We start from the raw sequence: 25,701 nt of genomic DNA, 5'->3' as shown, positions 1-25,701 counted from the left end.
TTGGCCCCTAGCGACTTCCATCTGTTTTCAGATCGAAAAAAAATCATGCGTAAAAAGCGTTTTTCACCAAATGATGACGTCATAATAGCTGTGGAAGCGTATTTTGAAGAGCTTCTAAATTATCAATTCGAAGATGGAATTTCTAAATTGGAGTCTCCTTGGAACAAGTGTATTGATGTTCAGGGAGACGATACTGAGTAATAAACTGTATTTCAAACCGTTGAATTGTGTATTTCCTATCGAGGCTACGAACTTATTGAACGGCCTAGTATTTTACATTATTAAAATGTTCAACGGTTTGTCCTTTAGAGCATAAAATGAAGTAGAGTAAATGGAGAAGAAGCAAGATCGTTGAGTAGAAAAATTACTCCTATAATTGTACCTCACGCTTTTACCATTTCTTCGAAGGTCGAAGCCCGAAGGAGCTTGTCTTGAGTTTCTCCAACAACTATGCTGGCCTGTACAGCATAGATAGCCCTCACAGTTCGGCTAGTGGGGCGCTGTGGCCAATTCCTGCCACGCCGTTCTCAGTGAGTACTAATATGACAGTACGTAAAATGTGGTGCAATTCTTGAAGAAGCGCAAATGTTAGTGAGGTTGGCACGATGCAGGGATCTTGCCTTGCAGTCCTGGCCAGAACGGTAGCCTCCCGATGTTGAGTTGGGTTTACGAGCGACGTTTCACGTTTACGAGCGCCTTTCTGCGTCGTTCTGAGTTCATCTAGGAGGCCCAGAGCGTATCAGTGCATTCCGTGCGTGTTGTTTTATTTCGACACTAGGCGCGCATGTTTCCAGCCTACTGTTTATGGTGTCAGCCGGTTGACGAATTGTTGGTTGGCCCGACATTGAGATTGAGACGTACGGCCCCGCATGAGGCTGCTCCTTAACCGTCTGCTCGGATTCCAGAAAGGTGCGGGACACTTTCAGCCAACGACAACCGAGAGTAATATCCCTGGGCTGTGTTGTTGGAACCGCGGAGGTGAACCAATAATCCAACATTTACATCCCGTGCCAAGTCTGGATCGCAAAACAAAAAAAAAACCGCTTCAAACCTCCAAAGGGACGTTATGTCACTGTCCTTGTGCCGCGATAGTAAACTCGTGCCATGCTCGCTCTCTGGCAGATGTTCGCGTGTAATCCGTTAAGTTGTTACCAGGGTCGTGAAGTACACTTCCGCCCGGCGGCCCGAGAGCTCCGGCGCGGTAAAACCATTAAGGGTTGGTTTTTCCGGGTATCGTTTCTACGATTGGAATCGACGGTGGTTTCACACAGCACCACAGCATGGGCACGCGAGCACCGGGGACGAGATTACATTTTCCCTCCATGGTAGAGCAGGACGCTATCGACCGCTCCGTTCCGGTCGATCCGGGGCATCACTCACGCACGAGCTGCCACCGGAGGACGGATTTTACGGAAAAAATGGTGTTCGCTGCAATCATTAGATGGGCGGGTCTGCGGGTAGCCCGTAACTTCCCGGTACGGCGCCCATGTTGACGAATGCCATCAATCGGAGTCACCTGACCACCGACCCGAACGGACCGACCCGAGGAATGTCATAAGCGCCGGGTTGGAATCAATAAATTCTTGATAGGATCGAAGCGAGGGTGTGGAGTTCCTGGGAACTGTCAGTGGGAATTTTTCACGGCGAGGAAGCTGGCAGAACATCCCCGGGTGCGGCTTAAGAATTCTCAGTCGATGTGTTGCGCAAATGAGAACAATCATTCTTCGATGGAATTGAAAATGTTACCCCCGGTTTCGGAGGACCTGGTCGTCAGTGGACCATTTTATTTTCTCAATTGACTTTCGCATCCCAACTTGATGTTATGACTCTTTACAATCGCGATAATGCGATTTTAAAACTAGATATATCAAACCAAGATATTATTTTAATATTAAGTTTAATATTAGTCTTACTTTGTTTAATATTAGCCTTGTACTTTTAGATACGCCACCCAAAACAGCGCTTAACTGTAGTAGCAAATCAACTACAAAAAGTTGGGTCTTTAACTAGTCTCCTCGTGCTGCTAAATACAATGTTTCTCTTCAATAGACAATCATCCGGTGGCACATTGGTTGTAGAAATGGCTCACCACTCGGATCAATCGCCACATTCCAATCGCGCCGGGGTGGGACACAAGTTCAACAATTAGCACATCCTTACGAGAGTCAATCGCCCTTTTTGGAACGCGCAAAACGCTCAAAGGCTGGGAACTATGCGAATGGAACGCTAACCACCGCAGCAATGACGTGAAAACGTGTCTGCAAACCACCGGAAACCACGGTGGCCACTTTAAATCGAACTTTAATTGATTTTATCTATTCAATTAATGTGTGCCGCGTGGTGATATTTATCCTCCCAACGTCCCAACAAATACGCCATCAACCGCCGGGCTCGCCGATGGTCGTTGTTGTTGGTGACATTCCCGGTGGGTGGGAATGTTGTTTTTTTTTTTCTCCCACGGTGCTGCTGGGCCCTGCTTTAACATTATTTATTTATTCATCGGTGTGATGAAACCTCTTCGCCGGTAGCCGATCACCGATAATGCGCAAAAACGCAAACAGATGCGCTCGCGTTCGGTGAAAAAAAAGAGACACACATTACTCAGCCGGGAGGGTCAGCAGTGCCAGGGTGCCAGCAAAACGAATTGATAGCATTAATTTACCGAACGAACGGCACCCCCCTTTTACCGTTATGTTGGCCACCCGCAAAGCGCTGTGGGGGAGCTTTAAGTGATGTCTCTCTGGAAAATCAACACTGCAAACAATTAGTCTCGCCCGGTTCGCCCGGTTAACCCGAGGCACCGCGTGGAAAATAAACCATCGGCCATCAATTTTCCATCAACATTGTACGGGAGGAAACAGGAGCCGGCCACCCGAACGGCCGATGGCCCTTTTCGAACCTTACCGACCTGAAACCAACCCAAACAACAACGCGCACAACAAAGACGTATAATGGACGCCGCAACGAGTGATGTTTACTGTTCTCTTTTTCCCGATTTTCCCCCACAGGACCGGCCGGCGACCAAACCCACCCAGGGGCGCTGAGGTTAGCCGCAAATGATTAACGAGCCACATTATTGAAAGCACCTGTCAGTCTGAGTGGACCTAGAGCTCGGGGAGCTGCGATGAGCACCGCGGAAGTGAGGTTACGCTAGGCCGATCGCCCTCCCGGCGAGACGAGCGTGATCTTCGATGGTCCGGGCGGTGCGGCCGATCGCCACCGATCGGCTGGTGCGTCTGCTGCTGGCGCTGCTGCTGGTGCTGGCCGTTCCCCAGCGGCACGCTTCGGAAGTGCCGGACTCCGACGGACCGGACGGTCCGGCTGGCCGGGAACCCAGGACCCTTTCGGCCTCCGCGCAGCTGTGTGGCGGGGCGACTCCGCTCACCGCACCGCACGGTGTCCTGCAGACACCCAACTTCCCGGGCCGGTTCTCGGTGCCGCTCAGCTGCAGCTGGATCATTGACGCGTCGACGCTCGTCGGCGGGAACGTGTCCATCGTGGTGTACCTCACGCAGCAGTACGTCCTCGGGGGGCTGCGCTTCACCGAGTATATGTACTACAGTGACGACTACAAGGTGCCGAGCATGACCGTGCACGAGCTGGGCGAGGACGACGCGACCCGCGTCCCGTGGATTCGCTTCCAGAGCCCGTACCTGGAGGTGCGGTTCACCATGGACAGCCTGTACGGGACACACCTGCGGGCCCTCGATCGGCTGCTGGACGTGTACGGGTTCAACATCACGTACGAAGTGGACACGCTCAAGGCGCGCACCTGCAACGCGCTCCACTGTCGCTTCCTGGGCAACTGTTACGCCAAGCACGACTTCTCGTAAGTAGAATCCAGTAGACTATCTGGAAAATGGGAAAAACTCGGTCCAAAGAGCCTCCAAGGGTGGTCATTGCTAATTTACTATGACTTCAAAATAGACCAGAAGCAGTGTAAGGGAGTGTATGAGAGTGGGCTATTCAGGATTGACACAGGACTCTTTGGCCTTCTCTCAATACCAGGCTGATCAATAAGTTTAGCGGTTCGATACCAGAGGGCGCCGCTACGAGCCTAATTTTTGCTTATGTTGGTACACTCATCATATAAACGTATGCGAGGTTTCATTTGAATACGTCGCATCACTGAACTTTGTTTACAAACCATTTAGTATCGACGTGTCACAGTATTTTTTACAACGGAAAATATCAAGAATCGTGCAGTGGTGGAATTTTCATTTATGGCAGGTTTGGAAGTAAAGGAAATTAATGAACAAATGTTGAAAGTGTATAAGGACTCTTTGCCTTCAAATAACCCAGTAGAAAGACGGGGTGCTGGATTTAAATGAGGTCGTACAAGCCTTGAAGATTGAAGTAAAAACACCTGAAATCGTGGAAAAAATACTGGATATCGTATTGGAAAATCGTTGAGCGACTGAAGGAAATCTTCAGCCGTCATTTTGTGGTTGTAGTGTCCACGAAGGCGGGGAGAAGAAGCACAACAAGACCAACTAGATTTAGGCTCAAAAGATGAATTCCTTGCATTTAGAAGCTTTAAAAAAACGGTCCTTTTAACATTGTGTTTTGTTGGTACAATTTGGAGCGCCCCATCTAAGGCATGAACTACGCTTAGAAATGGCCTTCAGTATCTCGCCGTAACTTCAAGAGAGATCAAAGCAAGCGTTAGTCAGAACAATAAACGATTCGATATAAAATTGCTTTGATGACCATGACCATCTCGCCAAAGTCCGCCATGCTACACAGTTTAGCCAAATTGCAGACGACACCAATTGTGAAAACACTCCAGTAATTTCAGCCCCGTCATGACGACGATAATCCACCGGACCTCGATGCGCCGACCTCGATGCCGACAGCTTAGCAGACCCTTAATTTACGAAAACATCGTGCAGCCTTCAAAACTTCTCCTTCGCCCACCAGACACACCTTACCACACGTTTTGGCCACAGTCCAGCTGTCCAGCCCTTGAAGGGGGGACCAATTACCGGTGTAATTGGCAGTCGGAAGGCTCCAAATGCACCTCATCCGGAGAGTGATAGCACCGGCACCGGCACCGGTGGTCCTCTCGGTGATGTGGTAGGCTGGAACCGCTTCAATGATTTAGTGACACCGCCACCAACGGAGGTCTGAGAAGAAGAAAGGGCCCGAGAGGACCTTCCGGACTACCGCAGGCGTTTGCGTTCGCTCTTTGCGTAGACGTAGGCGTGAGAGAGATGCTTTAGTTGGCCCACTCGACAGTAGAGCCGCGAGAGTCGTACGTTTCAAACGGGGCCGGCCGGAGGCCTACCAAAAGGCAGCAATTAGAAACGCATAACTTGAACTTCACTTGAACTGCAGGCCCGCAACCTTGTTGACCCGCTGAGAACACTACAGAGGACAAATTAAATGCCCGTTCGGTTTGGAACTCTGCGGACTCCTGTGGTGCCGGGTCTGGTGGACGTGTACTTTAGTTCCTTTTAATTGCTTTGTGGAGACACACTCTGCGGTTACGCACTTTGGCACGCATATGCAAACTGAAACCTAAGTCTACCTGGGGCCGAACCTGGGAAACCTTACCACCGATGGGCTCTGGGCTCCCGGTGCACTTGGGTCGTTTGCTTGCGGTTACCAAAGAGTTGACGCTACGAACCAAACCATCGTAAAACCCTAATTACGGTGCTTTTGTACCACCGGTTCCTGCCGCCTTGGTGGGCCGGTTTGTCAAGAGTGGGAATGAAGGGATGGCGTTGTGGTCTGCACCAGGCACGGGAATGGAACATTAGCATTACTTGGCGCTGAGGGACACCTCTTGATACCTCAAAACAAGCACCGTGCGCTTGCCCACCGCGGTCCACGTCTACGCGAAAGCGCGGAATCCTTTCGAATCTTCGTTCCAGTTGTTTTGTGGTGGCCTTTGGCTCCGGAGTCGTCTCCGCAATGTCTGTGATGGCCACGGTGCACCACGGTGCTGCATCGCTGTGGCCAATGGTTTACGATCCGCGGAGCATCGGGCTTAGCACCGTCGTGAATATTGCACTCAACTTCCGCGCGCTGCACGTCACACGCTTTCGGCACGCGCTCCGGCCTGACACAATGAACGACGGATTCGTTCCGGATCGCTGGTTGCCCGGTCTCCGGCCCGGTATGCGCGCGCCTCGGAAGGACTTCTCAGAATTCCACCGCGCCACACATACACGCTGGTCGGTTAGCTGTACAAACTTTGGCCTTTTTGCGCTTCCGGATTTCTGCACCGCACTCACGTCAAACGCGGAAAACGGGTTGCGCGGGAAAAGAAAATCCAAATACTTGTCACCCGAGAAGGAAAATATGTCCCCGCTCCTGGGTGCTGACGTTGGCCGTGGCCGCCGACGCCAAACTGTGTATGTGTGGAACAGATTTGCATTGACTGTACGCACCAGTTGGGTAAATATTTTAGCACGACGCCAGGCAAAAGAATGCCAGCGCCACCGAGTGTCAACATTTATGTTACAGCCATGCTCAGCCGGGTGGAACAAGAAATTCGCAAGTATTTTTAGCCACCGATTCGTCAGCACGGGCCGGGGAAAACGAGTTAAAATGGGTGTACAAACAATCTGAAAGCAGCTCATTTCTTGGCAAACAGCTTGCAATTTGCAGTACGGTTAAAAACCTCATCCTGCAAAGAAAACAGAATTTTAAATCAGTCGATGAAGCTGAAGGCATTTAAGTTTAATGGCTCAAAGTTTACTCTCATCATTTGAACGTTTGATACAACTAAAAATTAGGACGAATACTTGCCATCGACCATTTGTGCGATCATTTCAGTTTATGTAATCCTCCGGACCGTAATTAATGGGTTTTGATAATCATGCCTGATAATCTGTCGTGTGATTCACTTTCTCTTTTCTTTATGGGAATTCCATTTAAGTATGAATTCTTTCGTATTAATTACAAGTTTCAGCACAATTTGCTAAATTCTTCGAAAGATTTAACTTATCAAATCAGTCATGTTTGGAATGGACTGCCTGCTGGCTCATTTTACTTTTGGTAAAGTGTCAAAGTTTCTGAGAACGCATTAACCCACCCTGTTGAAAATTGCGAAATGCGAATGTTCCTATTACCAGAGGATCTAGGACCACGGCGGTCTGCGTCTCATTCCGTAATTGCCAATAGGCTCTGCGGGCGGCCTCGAATGTTTGTCTTGGATCTTCATTATAATCTCATTATAATCTCTCCTGGTTCTGCATCCCCTTCCGGAGTTCTATTTCTATCCTCGCAGACTCTGGCAAAGGGCAGGCACAGGTGGCTGGCCTACCACCGCGCAAAACGGGTGCCATCTGCCAGTGTCAACTTCACATCCTCAATCCACGCCGCTCTGCGAACCTGGACAGGAGGTTTTTTCACTTTCTTCAATTTAATTCCACGCGCTGATGCGCCCCTACTTTATCTGCGGACGACCACAAATGAGTTCTGCGCTCGGGCTTTCCAGGAAGCTGGGAAGCGAATTTGTCCGTGGCCTTGGCCTTTAAAGAAACGGGCCCTAGGTGAACCGCCGGGAGGTGAATACAGAAATAAGGTACAAACCTTAGCGCGTAGGTTGGTCCTTTTCCTTTTGCTTACTCCAACTGCACCCAAGTAAGGGAGGAAACGTATGCGATGTAGCTGGTCGGTTCTTTATCGTTCCATCTTCCCGCAGCTGCATAGAAATGTCCTTAATCACTTTGCAGGGACGGAACCGTGCTTATTTGTTTTTCGTTTCCTGGATGCGTTCACGATGCGGAATTTGCCAGAGATTGGCCACATGGTGCATGGGAAAAGTTTTCTATTTTGCGGATCGCACACCGAAACTACTCTAGTTCCAAAACACACAAATTAACATTGCGCTGGTTTCGTCGCATTGTACACGTAGCGCCTTGTATACATCCACAGCTGTAACGCAGAGTATTGAATTGGGGAATTTCGGAACCGATATGGATGTGGAACTCACATAAGTTGTATTTGTTTATTTTAAATATGACTCACTCTGGACGAAGATTTCTGGACTACTCTTTTTTCTGGTTCTCGATGTAAACCGCCATCGCATCTTTCCATTCGCAAACACGTCCGTAACGCAACACTTCGATTTCGGTATGCCGTAGAATATTCCAAACGTCAAAGTCTTCCCTATTCGGCCGTGCTCCACCGATGAAAATTGGGAGTTTTTCTGTTGTCTTTCGAACGCCAGTATCAGCAACACTTTGGTCACCTTGATCAATTCCCTCGCCATCAGACATCCTTTTCTTGGCGATGCGATTACGCCAGTTTTCAACCAACCCAGGCAGCGTTGCAGTAAATACGATGCCCATGATCAACATAGCGTTGGAGATTACTGGCGTTAGAATCAAGTATGAACAACGTATCACACAAACTCGCAACGATCTCAGCAACCACAGGCAGTTCAACAGCCAGCCGTGCACCGTGTTCCATTTGTGAAATCCCAAATCTTTGAATTTCTCCGGTCCTTCGGTCATCCGGTCAACACGAGCCGCGCTGTGCTCACTGAGAAAGGCTTCAAATTTTTGGAGAATATCATCGGCACTGTCGTCGAATCTGATATCAGACAAGCCCACCGATGCATTATCCTGGTTAAGAACGGTCACATTTTCTTCCAGTCCATCTGCAGGAAACAGTTGGCGTGCGTGGTACTGGAAAGGCGTCGAGGTGCAAGGCATCCCGTTCTGAGTGTAGCCAAGCCGCCACCTATCCTCAGTAGGCAACGGCGGAGTAAGATCCATCGACGATGGAGAATGTTTCATCCGACTCTCGACGCACAATGTTCCCGTTTGGTGATCCATTGGTCCTGCGGGCGACTGTAACATCCACCGTGGGCTGAGAACGCCGTGCGAATTTACACTTACGGAATCGTTGTTAAAGTATCGTTCCGTCAAAAGATCTCTGATGGCGCATACAGTTTTCCGTCCAACGTTTGCCAGCTTCGGCCGGTTGCAGATACTTCGCGGGAAGTCATCAAAAGGCAGGCTCGTTTCATGCTTCCAATAGGCCAACAGTTCCTTTATCACGCCGAGCGAACCGTGCCGGACGGCAAACTCTAGTGGCGTTTCGTGGCGGCTTTTATCCGGCATGTTGAGGTACAGGTCCAGAAGTCTGGAGCCAATTTCCGACGCCAGTGGCACCAGTCGGCCATGCAGCAATTCGATGTACGTTGGGTTTTCGATGGTCTGCAACACCAGGCGGCATATCTCGGCGTGGTCTCCGATGGCTGCGACGTGCAGTGCATTGTAGCGAGGACCCTGCTTCAGCACGGTCGGTGTGTCACCGGAAGCGATCAAGTAGCGCGGATTACCTTGTATAATCGCCTGCACTTCAGTTACCCTGTTTGCCTCGATTAGCTTCCGGAAAGCTACCAGCGCCTTGGCGTTGGGTGCCGGCAACCGTGAGTTGAAGGATTCCAACGGCGACCGACTGATCGCTGGGCTGTCCGATGGGCCATTCTGATGGAAGTGTATCGCCTCGCGGTCCGTGGCGAATCCTTGCAAGCGTGTACCATTGTGCTGCTTCAGAGCCGACAGTGCTTCCGCTTTGTTTCGGTAGAAACTTTGTAGCGGTGAATCGTCCTTTTTACCCGGTGAAAACACGGCGTAATAGTTCATTTGCACAACACACAATTGCGTAAACAGGAGAGGAGTTACTCTTTCACAAGATGTTTCTGCAATTTTTTGTCTGGCAGATTGCTCTCTGACAGCTTCCGATGATTCGTTTGAAATATTTCAAAGGTTGCTACGTTTAAACCAAGCTAGCCGTTACGAGAAGCGTTACGTTCGGTTCAAGGTCATATTAAGACCGCTGCGATTGTGAAAGGCGTGCCTCGGTGAACAAGTAATTTACGCATTTTTTATTGATCAACCGCTCGTTAGTTACGATCACAACCTCGCTCCGTTCCGAAACTCACTAATCCTCGTTTCGCAACTCTCGTTTTAGCTCCGGTTCAAAGTCAAACGAGTTGTTTTGCATGTGGCTGTGAATTAATTATAATTGCCAGTGTTGCACCATCAAGTCCTTTCCGCCCGCCCCCGTAATGACACCGGGAGCTGAGTTCTTCGCTGGTGAATTAAATATGAAAAGTTCGTTCCCGGTCCCGTGGAAGGCTCCTTTCAACACCCGGGCTGCCTGGGCTGCCAACTTCACGTCCTGTGGCCCCACGAAATCCGGCTACACTCGGCCGCCCGTTGGCAGTGATTCGTTTCGTTTGACGTGCTGCAAAGCGCCAAAGTTGCCGGTTGCCGGGTGGGTCGGAAGTCCCCAGAACTTTCCCGGGGCCGGCTTTTGCGAGCGCACGCACGCCGGCAGCGGAAACTATCACCGGATCGACCGGAAGAGGATTATCTCGGAAGGGTGCAGGCTTGTTGCTGCAAAAAACCGAAAAGCCTCCGCAGATCATTTATTCATGCGGAACACCCGATCCCCGCCGGCCTCCCGAGATATGGCGTCCTGCCCACCGTCCTTACAGCCAGAGAGCAACGCGTTGAGTGGATGCAGATCCATCCCGAGATCTACGTTCGCTCCCGGAGCAACGGTTAGCAACGATGTTGCCCACACGGCATTACGACGGCTTCCGGGGCTTGCGGTTGAGGAACATTCGAACGACTTCCGGTATCCCAACCTAACCGCCTAACCGACCGACCGTTTCGAGCGCGCTTCTTCGGTGATGATGAGCATTCGTACCGAAATGTATGAAACCAACTTCGTTGCTCCGAAACTACGAGGTGCAAGAGGTAGCAATTTTTACAGCACCGAAGTTGGCGCACTGACATTGAAAGGATGGTTTGGGCGTTGAAAGTGCTTTGAAGTGCGCTGGCACCGTTTAGCGTAATGCGAGAAGGTCTAAATGTCGCCGGAGCGTCAATGCGCCACTGCGCTTGACGTGGATTCGTCAGAAACTGTGACAACCTAATTAGTGCCTTTTTTGACTTAGTTTTTAAAGCTGCAACGATTTCGGCACCGAAGTGAATTTTCCCCGAATTGATTCGAGTGATGCTTGGGTTTGAAGTGTTTCAAATGGACCAAGTATCATCATGCCCACTTCCATTCGGGCATTTTCCCATCATTAAAAGCGGACAAAAAATCACGAAATTCTCGAACGTACGGTGGAACGCTTTAGAAAGGATAATCCAAATTCCAGTCATAAAACCCCGATCGGCCATAAATCGATATTCAATTTCAAGTTATGGCGACAGTTAGGTACCTTTTCGTGCGAAAACCAAACCAGGAATGAAGTCACCCGACCGTTGGCATCGTCGTTTGCAGACGGACCGTTGGCACCGTTTCGCTGCAATCGAACGTGAACGTGTCTAATTCGAGCGTTTTCGTAATCGGCACCGAATCGCGGAGTCGCGGGCCAATATGGAACGGTGCGCAAAGTTTATTTTACGATAATTGGACAGTAATTTTGTCTCACAAACATACGTGCATGATCACACACACGTACACAGACCGACTGTTTGCTCAGTGAAGCAAGGGCAATAAAGGACACGCACGTTGGCTGTGGCCCGAGACCCGAGAGTCAACGTATTTGAGGGACTCTTCCGCCCAGCATTCGATGCCAGATTGTGCGAAGATTAGTAGGTTACAACCCGTAACGTTTTTGTTATTAGTGAGTAATTTCATCATTAAATCGACGGATCTTTCGCTTCTTAGCAGTTCCAGTGAGGGCACAACTCAACTCGATCCTAGTTCACCGTTTGGCGGTTGGTGAATCAACATTATCTCTAGGTATTTGGTCATACAATGCAAAGCTTAAAAGCATGCTGGGCTCGAGATTGTAATGAAAGTTTTTAATTTCAAGTTCGAGTTAATTTAATTTAATTTCAAATTCGACTTAATGGTGAATGTTTGATAACTCAGTTGAGCCGACGAAACGACGAATGCAACAAATTGAACTCTGGGAAGGAATTCTATCATTTGTGGATCTCAACACCGTGGAAAAATAATGACCTATCTACAGTACCCTTACACTTCACAGGAATCCTAAAAGCTGTCCTTCATTTGTTAACGTTGAAAACGTCGGTCGCTGTATCGCTGGTTGTTACAGGGAAACTGTCCCCTGTAACGTTAGTGCACCGCTTCACTCAACATAATCCCCCCCTGTTCCCATACATAACCGAAATGCCCTTGATATGAGCACCGAGCTCCGACGTCCATTACCCGGGCTGTCAGCGTACCTTTACAGCGCTTTGAGTCACCTGACCCCGAGCGCTGACCAACATACCACGCCGGAGCATATGTTCCCTAAGCCATCCCTGGCATGGCACTTTCCAGATCGAACAGCGACGTTCGTGGGAGCGGCCGCAGCAAAAATGCCAATCATTTTCCTACAATGCCCAGAGCCCAACGCATCGGAACGCACACGGTCGCACTTCAGCGGTCGTTTAACGGTCAATTTACCCGTGGGGCCAGAAAGTCGTCCACCAGCCGGGACCGTTGTCCGGTTGGCCGGTCATCTCGCCATCCTTCTCGCTTCATTTGCTCCTTCATTGACGGAAAAGCTTTTCCCTCGGTCGGTTCTGTGTTGTGTTTCCTTCCTTCGGCTCCTCGTCCTGTCAGGAAGCCCTGAAAGCTGTCGCCGACCCTGGCTGTAATGATAGGGAGACCAGGAGTGTGGTTCCAGCAAGAGCAAGGATGCAAGTGCAGGTCACGAGATAAATCACTCGCCTCCAGGAACCGCGCACCCAGGACCTTTCGATTCTTTTTCTACCCACCGGCCTCTGGCTCTCGGGGCACATCACAGCGCACTAAACGGGTGCTTTACGGTTGCGTTGAGGTACGCATCCACACGGATAATGAAATGGACGGCGTTGGTCAAGCTGGCGACGATGAGCACGTCGGCCCGTCGGCCCGTCGGCCCGGTGGACATCATCACGGAACGACCACAACGTGACCCGTCTCGACAGTCTCGGCTGGCCGGTACGCTTTTGCGCCCGGGACTGGATCAACGCGGTAGCTGCCAGGGTCCGGGCGCTAATGGAACATTTTGTGGCCGTGCCCAGGTCGGTGCGTCTTTCGCGTCGAGCGGACACGTGCGCCATTGTTTCGTGCCATCTTGACCGCCGGTCGGCGGGCTGCCAAACATGGCAGCGCACCGTTCCGTTTCGCGGAAAATGGGATTGCTGTGGCCGTGCTTGGGCGCTCGTGGAAATGAGTGCCTCTACAATTACATTCCCCATTTTTTTTTGCCTCGTGCCTGTGTGCAGTGAATGAAAATAACTCTACACATTTTTAGCAACAATATTTTACTTCCTCCAGAGCCACTTGATAACGGTGTGCATTATCCTTTGGAATGTGTTTCGAAAGTAGGGAACTGGAGAATGCGTACATCGCAAATGCCTGTTGGTATCTCCTTTGTCATGCCAAAAGTATTCCAGGAAGATTAGAAACAACCGCTGGCGAGCGTTGCTAATGATTTTCCGATCTCTGCCATTACAATCACTGCCTGCGTAGGGCGATCTTCCAAGTCGAACACCTGTGTCCCACGCACGAGCCGACCGAGCTGAGCGTGTCCATTAATATTTCAACGTCAAAAGTGTCAAAGTGTTGGCGAAATTACTGGCGATGAGCGGACACCAGGCTGGAACTGAAAATAAAAAAATGCGACCCTGATCGAGGGTGCTGCCACGGGCCGGTGCTTTCACTGTCGATTACGTTCGGCACGTGCGGTGACACTTTCGCGCGAATCTAAGCGATCGTAACGGCACGGAAGGACCTAAAGGAGGAACGGAGGAGATTGTCGAGAAATTACCCAACACGGCCGGACCTCAGCTGGATCGGATCCACTCTCAATCTCGGACGCGGCGGGTCCTCGGGCGGGTTTGGACCCGATGACGGCCATCGGTTTTCTTACAGCCCAGCCTCGCACGGTGCGACGTGAATTAACGCATCACCATCCTGGACACGGGCCGGTTTGTGGAGGGCGTGGGGATCCCGAGAAGCCGAACTCATTTATAACTTCAACTCCGCAAGCGCCAAGCGGCGTGATCAAGGGAGCACGCAGTGCGCAGGCAGCCGACGCCATTACGGACACGTGATGGGCGCTGCGGCCGCTTTCTGGCAGTGACGTACGAGTGTCGGGCAATGATTCGTTAATAAATTATGTGCTTCCGGTTTCGCTTTTCACACGCCGCTCACCGGCCGGCCGGCCGTTTCTCGTTTTTTTGTTGCTGCTGTTGTTTTGCGCATTCGCGCAACTGTGACTAATGGGGCTGTGCTATGGGCCGGAAAAGAGGCAATCTGGACCACACCCTCTCTAGCACCCCCGTCCTCACTGCTGATGTGGAGTGGTGCCGCTCGGCAGGACACTCTCTGGGGACATCCGCCTCGCGCGCGCCGCCCGTAACAGGCCGCCCCGTTTGTGGTGAGCTGTTGATTATTATCATGATTTGTTTTTTGCTGGGGAATGTTTGGTTTTTCGTTGTTTTTTTTTTTTTTGGTATTCACAATCGTCCCAGACTTGACACTTGATGGCACTTCACTTGATTATGATTATGGCGTTGGCGTTGTGCTCGGACAGATGGACGAATGCTGGAGGGCTCTCGCGAACTCGTAGAGTGCTGTTCAGTGTTCGGTCCAGAAAACCACACTCTTGCCCCGGAGTTGCCGGCTTAAAATGTGGTCGAGCGTCAGGGCACTCGACAGCACACAGCCACACGCCCATTACACCGATGGCCGTGCAAATGTATGCAAATTATTAAATTAACTATTGATCCCACAGACACATGTAGGTAAATTGGAAGTCGTTTGATTGAAAGTGCAAACAAATGAATCATTTAATTTTACGCGGCCGTGCATTAAGTGGTGGATTAAACCATTTCTGACAGGAAATTACCGTTGGCAACCGTTTCAATTTGGTGACTAAAATAGAGCAAAAGCTCCTGACAAAGAAATGGCCCATTGCTATGCCGTGTAGCATACATTCAGGCGCTTTTCTTTAAAAGTTAAAAATCCTAAATTTATTCGAATGCTTCCGTAATGCTGCTTAACTTTAACTCGTAACTCATCATCAAACCACCTGTAGCTGCATCTGGAGCAAAATTTATATTACACTTCAGCAAAGACCTCAGTAGGGATCATTTTTTATGTGAAAAAACCCGCCACAAACAGCACCCAAGTTGACGTACGTGACGAATAAATCTTCCCGCGGTTGATAACGAACTTTTCGCACGCGTCACACCACATTCCCGCGTAACGTAATCTTTGTTTTGCCGTCACCCAGCAGCAACACCTTTTGCCACACGTGGCCGGATGCGGAATGCGTAGCGCGTGGACGAGCGCGTAAAACTTTCTTTCGACAACACCCGGCGAGCTGAGTGGTAGTCCGGGACCGAGTGGGACCATGCCGCGGGGCCATTTTGCAACACGTAACTTGTTCGATGGGATTTCGAAAACATGAATTCGCACCCCTTTCGCCCGAGGTACCGAAAGACGGACCACCACAAAAACACAAGCCGGAGAAACGGATTGTACAGACGGTCCGTTTGACGAAGATTGCCTGCGGAGCCGGAGCCGGATTGCTCACGGTGGATCCTTGTTCACCATTCCGCACTCCGCAGTTGTCACCGCCCGCGTGTGCCCTAACGAATCGTCACAAATTGAATTTGGCCCCCTGGCTGTCTGTGTCTCTCGGGAGACGTCACTCCGCGGGAACCGCGACCGGCAGGCAGTTGGTTGACGAAAGAATGTGAATTCATTTGTCTGCCCGTGCGCCAGTGCGTGCTGCGAGCTTCTGGGTGGCTCCGTGGAAAAAGTTGGGACGCCCCAAAACCAGATGGTCTAGGTCGCGTGCGCTCAGCATTACACAGGTTGGCCCGTGCCACGAGTGGTTTCAACGCGAAATAAAATAAAGCAAATTGTGGCAGCAAAACCCGGCTCCCGGCGAGGCCAGCAGGGGTGATCTCTGGCTCGGGAGCTACCGTGCCCTTACCAAACGCCCCTGCGCGCGGCCACAAATGGTTTCGTGAAGAGTTTCACTACCCTTTTATTTGTCTCTCCGCCGGAAACCGTGCTAGCCCACTTGTGTGGTCCGTTGCGGTGCGTGAAACGGTGGAAAGGAACCGCGGAAGCTAATGCGTATCGCGAGCGCCGGGACCGGGGATGAATATTCATGAAAGCACAATAAATTCTGGCGCAAAGTTAATAAAAATAGATTTACTGACGCGCGCAAACGCCCCGTGGCCGTGGGATGGAGCGGCCCACTTCCCTGACCCTCCGGACAAGGACCGAGGGCCCTTTATTTACACGCCATCTGCAGCTGTGCCTGGGCTGGGCTAATGGTACAGTCGATTGATGTGACGATTTCTCTCGCGATGCCCCGACGATCCCGGGAATGTATTAATCGCTGGCGGGGGCCCTGCATTGCTGCGTAAAATTATTTAAATTCCTTCGCATTGCGTTCGGAAGCGCACTGTGGTCCAGAAAGCGCATCTCAAGGACGCTATGCGGATAAACTCTATCAAATTGTTACTTTGTGAGTGAGGACGGCGAGGATAACAGGCGCATACATTCTTGAGTGCCTCTTCAAGCTTGATGACCATTGACTGGCACAAGTGGTTGAAATAAACATCTTCCATTTCCTTGACAGCGTATTCGTTTGTCATTCAAATTTTATACCATTGTCTTCCATCCGTACAGGTCGTACTACTGTGACTGCTACCCGGGGTACGGTGGTCCCGACTGTGGCGACGGGCCGCTGTGCAAGGATCCGAACGTGTGCGAGAATGGTGGCACGTGCAAGTAAGTAGCTCACCTGAGGCCAAGTTTCGGGAAAGTTGTGTTAAGATTGTACTTTACGTTGCCTCTGACCTCTATAAAATAGGCGCATGCCATCGGCTTCAACACGTTTATTTATGAACGTAAGATTTTAATTGAATCGCTGTTTTTTTGTTGAATGTTTTGTGAATGGTTAGGAAGTGCTGATTTGCATAAAATTTTACAAAGCACTAGGCGCCTCCATCAACACACCACATGCTATTCTATCGATTCTTTTATTATTTATTGTACTTCAAGCGCATTAAATCGGTGACAGACCAACTTAAATTTACTCATAATGACAGAGCTCATAAATTTACCTAATCGAGGATTTGATACTTTGCCGTATTATCCACCGTCCTCGTTTTTTGTGCGCCACCATGCGCCTCCATCACCGTGTCGCTCGGCGAAACTTTACCCACCGTTGGCAAACGGGGACATGTCGTTCGCTAACTGCTCGTAAAGTTGCTCCCAGTGCTCCCATCATAATGAAATTAGGCACGGATTTGAACCACAGAACACACGCAGCCTTCCTCACGTTCATCAACTTTAGCCAGCAGCTCATCATAATGCAGCCTTCATTAACGAAACATTAGCTAAACGTGCGTATGCGCCTTCTTCCTTCTTCTACGCTCTCTTTTCCAGGCATCTCGGCGACAACACCATCGTCTGTCTCTGCCCGCCCGGCTTCAAGGGTCACAGGTGCGAAGTCAGCGAGTACGACGAGATCACAGGTAAGCCCCAAGGCCCTCCCATCTGCCGTCTCACCCGGACACCTTCCGTGTCCCTGCCCCCACGCGGATGCCGAAGCAAAGGATGGATTTTAATTAATTAGCCACTTTAACATCCCGCAGCCCCGGCGAGCGAAGGAAGCGCCCGGCCCTGCCAGCCCGGTTCGCGGTGCTATTGAACTGTAAACAATCTTCTGCATTTTTTATGGCCCAACCACCCGGCCACCGGTGGCATCGGCATTTTTCATCCCTAATGAGGGTTTTCGATTTCCGGCGAAACTCCATCCACCAGCGCCGGTCGAGGTTGGGTCGGGTGCGTGCGAAACTTCAGCCCGGGGGCACTTCCGGTGGGGAGGAGGGTGCCATTTATCCGTTCACTTTCCGTGTTCCGTGCCGCGTACAGCGAGGACAAGCAAGGAGTTCCATGTCCCTGGGACACGACAGAAACTCTGTGCCGTACTCTCTTCGGAGCAATGAAACATTTATTTTAGAGCGCCTTCCTTAAGCGCCTTCCAGTCTTTCTGCTTCACGGGGGGGCTGGGGGTGCGCGTGTGAGTTGGAAGGCCGTGACACAAGACGTGTGCCGGACGGCGGCATGTACGGCGCCTACCGGCATCGAGTGTCTTGTCGTTGGCGCGTGGTCCTTGTCGCTCGTCACCGTCGAAGCATTCCGGAAACCGGCATCTGAAGTGACGACAAGCTCCCGGGGAACAAGCTCGCTGCGGTCTTGTTTCTCTGCTGCTTCTCTGCAACGCGGCACTGCTTCCGGCTTGTCCGGCACCATGTTCGGCCGGGATGCTAAACCGATACATCGCCCAACGAGATTGATTTTTATTTTCCAACAACATGCAATCGCTACAACCATAGGACGGGCTGACCCCAAAGCCGTGCTCGAACAACGAAAGGAGGCTTGGTGGTGTGGCTCGGGAACCCGTACTCGTCCAGGGAAGCCACCACGTTGGGGAAATAATTTTGAAAACGAAGCAAAATTGATTCTTATCTTTAATTAAATCAGCCTCCTCTACGACGCTGGGCCCCCTCTGGGCTGGGCCATCCACCTGGACAGCCCTGGGTACGGTATTACATCGCTCCCGGGGTCCTTGTTCCTTGTTGGCCCTTCTGTGGTCGCCTCGGATCGCCGGTACTCCGACTAGAGGGGGGACGCTTGTTAAGGAAAAATTCGTTTTGAAATATCTTCAACGATGGCGCTCCGGCCCACGTGGATCCTGCTCCTGCTGATGGAGATTAGCATTGTTTGCTATCGAATTCCTGCACGAACGGGATACAATCTAATCCCGTGGGGCGAGCAGATTAGAGGATTATTTACGGGCAGCGTTGAAATTGATGGCAACAGTCGGAGCTGGATGGCCGCCAATTAAAATGGCCGAAAGGAACGATACGTTTTCACCGGGATACAGTGTGCTGAAGGTTCGACTAACTCTAGCGTCACAATTATTAAGATTTATCCCCGGTTAATGGAACACCTTCAGAGTCACAGCAGGACTATGAACCCTTTGGCCATAAAAACGGGTAATTAACTTGATTTAAATCATCAAATTATTTGCTCGACACCTAACCGGTACCCAACTTGCGATCACCAATTTCGGTGATCGATTGAGACACTCGATTGAAGCCGGAACGGAAGTCATCCGACCGGTGACGGCGTTGCCGACTGAAATTAATCCATCCTTGGGGAAGTGAGTGCTCCCCACTAATCTCCACGATGGACCCAATCTTGGTGGAATACTAATTTCCCGGTTCCCGAAACAATCCGGAATAGATTGTTTCGCCACGTTTGCGCAACAGATTCCATTCGTGTCCGCGCGCCCGGTTTCTGGTTTCCGGGGGGCCTTTACCGAACGGGCTTTAAATTCGTTCCCGCACCCGCCCAGCTCGTGGGAGCAGACCCTAACCGATATGAATAATTCAGCAATTTCCGTTCCGACTACACAAGTAACGGTCCCGAGGCAGTAGCTTGTTGCTTACCCGCCGCGGCACCGAAAAGATTGATTGAGTGCCTCTCATTGAGGATTGCTTCGGAATTATGCTTCGATTAGAATCACAATGAAAACATCGGCGCCCACACCGGGGAGACGTGGGCGCCGAGAAAAGCGCCGAACTGAGGCGACCATTAAGGCGGTCCAGGTGCCCGGTGGGGTGAAAAGGGAAAACTACGAGCGGTAACTTCGTTGCAAGGGATCGCGAGCAGCATCTCCTTGTGGGCGGGTAGAAGCCCACGCGAAGTGGCAATAAAAGACGTAAAAATGAAGTTCACCCAAAAGTTTCCGAAATAAAATTCAACAATTTTTACTGACTTTGCGGGGTTCGTTATGGGAATTTTCTTTTGAAGCGGCTCATCATTTTAAGGACTTCCCGGAAGTGTAGTCGTCCACGAGTGGGCCAAATTAACTTTCGCATATAAAAACAGAGATCATTTATTCGAATCCAATCACTCCATTCCACAGGCCGATTTCGGGGAAATGGACCGAGAATTAAGCTCACCAAATATCGGACCACATTTTTCGGCACCATATGAATGTGAGTCTTGCTACGTGCTGCTAGCCAGATCGATGTGTGCGAGTCAGCACCGGGCCAGGACATGAACGGTGAAACGGTCCACACCACAAAACCACTTTCCAATTTCGAATCCATCGCCCGAATCCATCTTCTTCGATCCCCTCCCGGTTGGAGGTTATGGCGTTTCCGGTGTGGTGCATTGATTTGCTTACTTTATCGCTTTGCACTGCTGCTGGCCACCGGCACTGTTTCACCCCTCCCGGCCAGCTGCCGCCTGGGTCAGTCCGGGGTTTGGTCGGAGTGTTTTACAGATCAACTATGAATGATCGAAGTTCGTTTTGATCAACTTTTTGCGCTTCGAAAGATGGGCCCGGGGCGCCGTTTGGTGGTGCTTCGATCATTCAATATTGATGTGGCCATTTGCTCCACCGCTTGCAACTTCAAGTGCTTCTCCAACCCGTGGCAGGACATGCTAATGTCCTGGCCCACAATCTATCTACTGCCCAACGTGTGGGTTTGGTGTCGTTTCAATTGAGCCTCCCTTGGCTTGAGACGTTGATGTGGGCCACCGACACTTGTAATGGATTTTTCAATGTCGAATGTTTGTCGAAAAAAAGAGAACTTTTTCCATTTCGCAGCTTCTTCGTCCCTGTTGCCTGTCTGTTATTAACACTGCTCTTTATCGTATCGCCCTCGGTCCATTCGGTCCAACACTTTCTATCCGGGCCTTGGCCAAGGTTTCCCTCTCGCGTTGTATTCTTGGGAACACTAACTTTAAAAAGTCCGAACCGAAACACTCCGCCTCCATTCTCGGCCAGTTACCGGCGCCAACTTTGCGACTCGAAACTCCAACAATATTCTGTGTTTTCTTTTCGCTCCCCCGTTCAACGCGACTCGCGGCGACGGTGAAAATTGTTATCAAATTTTAATTGGATTTTCAAGCGCTTAACTTCGTCCGCAGGCACCAAGCGCCAGGGCGCAGGTCAGATTGTGCCAGTTAACTGTTGCACCGCCGCCACGTGGCTAACGGATAACCTGAGTTGCCAGGCCAGACCCAGTTCCTTGATATGGCGAACTGGGCGAATCAACTGGGCGAATGCCGAGTGGCGCGACTCGATTTCGCCGGAAAAACTGGCCCACTTTCAGTCCTCCAGACGCATACGCTTCCGCTCCCGAGGGACACGCCCGAAGTGATGAAGTTGAAGTGCGTTCGCTCTCTCTTTCTCTGTCTCTCTCTCCCTGCTCGCGTTGTGTCTCACCGGGACCGGGAACGGTGGCGTTGGCAGGGCGTCTACTTTGCACTTCCTCATCAGCAAATTAACAAGATTTATTGCTGTTTTATTTGGGAAAGTTTCATAATTTATTACGCGCGCCACGCTTAGCGATGCAGCCTCGGGAGCAGCCCCGAAATTGAGTTGTGGTCCGGGGAGGGGCCCTCCTTCTTCTTCGTGGGTCGTGGGTTGCATTGTTGCCGGGTTTGTGGTCCGATTCCGGTGACACGACGACGGGCGACAGCGCTTGTCAGTTAGGATCGGGCGGGTAATCGGTAATCCAAGGATCCCAGTGAAGGTCCAGTGGCTGGAACACCGGTCGATGGGACGACCTCTTCGAGCACTACCGACACGGAACCACCGGGACATCGGGAGGGGCCGATCGGAAGTCAATAACTCACTGCCGGGGCGGAAAGCATTGACGGGCGTTCCGGCGTCGGTCGGTTGTTGGGGTGTCCTCCCAGAAAAGAACTCGAGACCGGATCGATGAAAGGCCGGCCGCCGGCTCCTTGGACGTCGGGCGTCGGGACACAAAGTTTTATGCGGCCGGCGGGAAAACGACATTAATTATGTCGTAAATCTACTTATGACAATACCTCCGGGCAGCCCGGGGTCAGGTGAGGATGACTACGGAACGGGTGCTGGTGGTCCACTAAGGTACAATCCTTGCAGGTTGAGGTTTCGTGAATTCTGCGACGTCTGGCACGGTGGAACCTCTCATGGGATCATTAATAGGATTTGACCGTCGAGACGTGGAGACGATTTCCGGACCTAGTTTTTCCAATTTCTAATTTCCCTTTCACCAATCCGTCAAGCTCCCGTCACGCCAACGTGCGGGAGTCTCTGTTAATCTGTTGATGAATTTTAAAAAATAGCTCCCACCGGGAATGGAAAGTTCGGCTTGGAAAGTTTCCCCACTGGCCGAGACGAGATCGAGATAGATGCGACCCAGTACATCATCGGGATTCCGGCGGGAGAGTCCAGCAAAAAAAACCCGGACCACACATGATTTACTGCACCCCAACCAACGATCATTACCACGGACCCCGCCTTGGGTAATGTCCTTTCGGGGCAACCCCGGAGACGAAGACAAAAGTTTTTATGCTTTTGTTTTGTCCCACCACCCCCACCGGGACTATCTTCATCAAATGACACACCCGAAAGCTCAAGTTCCAATTTTCTCACCCCGAGTCCAGCCGGGGAGAGTCCACCACCGCCATTTTTCTCCGTCCGTTAAATATTTACTAACCAATGATTTATGCCTGACGGGGGAAGGCCTGCGAAGGGACCGTGCCTTGTGGACCAGAGTTCCGACCAGCACCGACCGCAACAGCAACACACTCCCACAAACTAGAAGTTTATTTTCCACTTTTTGGCCAACAGCTTTTCGTGGCTTGCTGTGTGTAGGGCAGCACAGCATTGCCAGAGGGTGGACCACCGTCCATGATAAGCATAAAATATAACAACAACATTATGGACACACAAACACAGAAACGGCCATTTATTGGGTGGGCGGGTTGTGGTCCGAGCTAAACGGTGCCCAAGGAGCGGGCACTTCGAAAGGGAGCCCGCAGGAGCCGAGTCCGGGTTCGCGTCTTCCCGTTTTTATCGCGGTTGTCATGGAGACAATTTTTCTTGCCAACATCGTAGGCACCGCGCTAGGCACGATTGTTGTGAGCCACTAATGACATCATCAGAGTAGTCGTCTGGCGAACGCTCCTTCCCAGGACGCCGGCGATGAAGCATCGGTCCCTCGGTGAGAGCTGCTGCTGCCACTGCTTGTTCGGCTGAAAGTTTGAAGTGTTGAGTCGCTTAAAAAGTTCAAAGAACCGGCCCGGAGCAAGTGATCCTTGTCGTTCCGTCGGGCAGCACACAGTCACGGGGCTCGGCATACGGAACCGAATGTCAACCAAACCTGGCGAGCGTCGAATAAAAACTGGGGAACCAAACGCTTACGTTTTCTCTCTCTCTCTTTCTCTCTCTCTGTTTCGCCCGCAGGATGCAATCTGGATAAGGATGGTGAGGACTGCTTTCGACAGTGCATCGCTGCGGCCGGTGACAGCCAGGACGTGTGCCGGTGTGACCAGAGCATCTCATCATCCAGTGAGTATCGGAGTGGCTTGGCGGATGGCTTCGTCCTGTGCGCCAGACAGTCAGGCTGGAACTCCAGCTACAGGTCCCTGGCTGTCGGTGACACTTTCCAGCGCGCTTCTTCGCGTCGTGTTGGAGTGGGTTGCGTCGAAAGCTTGCGGTCGTCCCTACCGGCGGGTTGGGATTAGGGGGCCCCGCTTGCGATAAGGACACTGTGCCGAGCTTGTGCCAGAATGGTGTCTTTAGGGGCCAACTTTCACTCCACACAATGTGTGACCCTAACAAAGCAGTGCCTTGGCGCGTTCACGTTCATAGTTCTCGAATGGGAGATTTGGGAACTCCAAATGGTGGAGCTATCAGTGGAGAGTGTCCTTGGAAAAGCGCGTCATTCATGTCGGGGAAAAAGTCCCACCGTTTTGTGGGGATTGATCTCGCAAACAGTTGACCGACCGACAACAGCCGAGAACATTGCGAAAGTCACGAACAAAGGCCAACCTAGATCCCAACGCAAACAATCGGCCAAAGCCTCGGTACGTGCAGGATCACGGAGATATCCGATCCGGACCGGATTATCGACCCGGATCGTCGTTTGAGGAGTTTATCGGCCCGATGGACTTTCCACCTTCCCGACTCGAAACTCGATGGCCCCAGGACCCGCATGGGATCTCGCACCGAGTTCCACACACTCCCGCCCGGTTTTCCCGGAGTCGGCGGCTCGAGATCTGGAACAGAGATTTGTATGATTAATAGTATGGTAGTGTGGCCGGTGAAACAGACCGGTGCCGCTTCTTTTATCTCATTCGCTCGCCACGGTGAATAATTTTCGGCCGATGGCCAAAATGTTGCCCAGGCAGCAAAAATTAATTCGATTATTTTACGCCCCTTTTAGGCCACTCCATTAGGGTCGGCTTCATCCCGGGAAGACAGAGAGAGTGGGGAAGAGTGTGTAAGTGAGCGGGATTACCAGGATTCGTCCGCAGTGTCGGGCCGAGAAAGGTGACCCCGAAGCGTAAATTATACATTACCTAAAACGTCCGATTATCGGTGGCTCCTAATCGGTTCCGGTGGACTCTGGATTGCTACTAACTTCGTTACCGACCGACCGGTCACCCCATCACGGAGCTCAAGCACCGACGAAGAAGTTCCCACGGAGCTGGGAAATTATCTCCCAATCCGACCGAAAATCCTGCCCCAAGAAAGGCGCTCCGTGGTGGGCCAGGCTAATGACTATGATGAAAGTGTAAACTAGATAAGGCAGAAAATGGCCGGCCCTAATGGGTGCCCGATGGGACGGAGCCAGCCTAATCAAATCGACAGCTAGCGCCACGCTAAGCGGCATAAGATTATCCTACCCCCCAGGACTTCCCAGGCCATTGGCCGCGGAGTTGGGAATAAAAGTGCGAAAGAATTACAAAATGTGCACCCCTAGCAGGTGGTCAGATGGTCTGCTCAGCTTGCGTCACCTCCATCGTCACGGCACGGCTCGAGAACCACTTGAGTCCCTTTGTGCTGCGCCAAACAAGGAACGCCACCTAACGAAGCGGAACCTCCATGAGTGCGCGTGTGTGATGCATGTTAATGAGCAGCACGCTCGGAAACGTAAATCGGGGAAGAGAAAAACACGAGCACAATTAGAAAGCCCCTCATCGGATACATGACCGCGACCTGGGCCACGGTCCTGGCTACGGTCTCGTTCCACATGCGCTTGGTTCGTTTGATTAAAGCGCACGCATTTTCCAACCCACTCTTCATCCGCTTCATTTTCTTTGACGTTTTCTTTTGTTCCTTTCGCAGACCGGGGCCGGGCCAAGTACGAGCTGTCGGTGCGGCTCGCGAACGCATCGCACTTCGAGCTGAACGGCGAGAATGGCGAGTATCAGCTGAACGAGTACACGGTGGCCGTGCTAGAGAAGCAGGTAAGTTTGCATACCGTTTGCCAGGCCCTTACGAGGACCTCATCATTTATTCATTCACCCTTTTCGCAGAAATATCCTTTTCCCTGCGTTGCCCTTAGCAATCACGTGGCGTAACGCGACACGTATAGAGAAAAACCAATAATTGTTGTCTTAGCGTGTGGGGTGGTTCGGTCAATCAAAGTTTATTAACAATTTTGAGCCCATTGGAGTGTTGCTGTAGAGGATAAGTCGCGAATCGCTAAAATAGTGAATCAGATACGAATGAGACTAATAAGACCCTAAACAATCAATTGTTCCGCGATTATTCTAAAATGTTGATTAAACATTGCAACAGTTTGATTCAGCCTCCATTTTCTCAAACTCCGTCATCGGAAAATGGATCGTTGGTTGAGGCCGGAAATGTGACACCTTCCAACCTGATGC

At 51.1% G+C, this 25,701-nt stretch overlaps 1 protein-coding gene across 1 annotated transcript in view; it reads left to right on the top strand.

Moving 5' to 3' along the window:
• The first annotated feature begins 869 nt into the window (after positions 1-869).
• LOC131207861 (uncharacterized) overlaps positions 870-25,701 on the top strand; it is a 90,397-nt gene continuing 65,565 nt past the window's right edge. Inside the window, exons 1-7 of the mRNA XM_058200494.1 lie at positions 870-942; positions 3,009-3,045; positions 3,338-3,829; positions 16,636-16,737; positions 17,398-17,486; positions 23,270-23,374; positions 25,157-25,278. Coding sequence (XP_058056477.1) covers positions 870-942; positions 3,009-3,045; positions 3,338-3,829; positions 16,636-16,737; positions 17,398-17,486; positions 23,270-23,374; positions 25,157-25,278 — 1,020 coding nt within the window. The remainder of the gene's footprint in view (positions 943-3,008; positions 3,046-3,337; positions 3,830-16,635; positions 16,738-17,397; positions 17,487-23,269; positions 23,375-25,156; positions 25,279-25,701) is intronic.

This window comes from Anopheles bellator, chromosome 2 (assembly GCF_943735745.2).
Source record: "Anopheles bellator chromosome 2, idAnoBellAS_SP24_06.2, whole genome shotgun sequence".
NCBI classification, from domain to species: domain Eukaryota; kingdom Metazoa; phylum Arthropoda; class Insecta; order Diptera; family Culicidae; genus Anopheles; species Anopheles bellator.
Note: the sequence above shows the minus strand (reverse complement) of the source record. Positions and strands in the feature narration are given on the sequence as shown.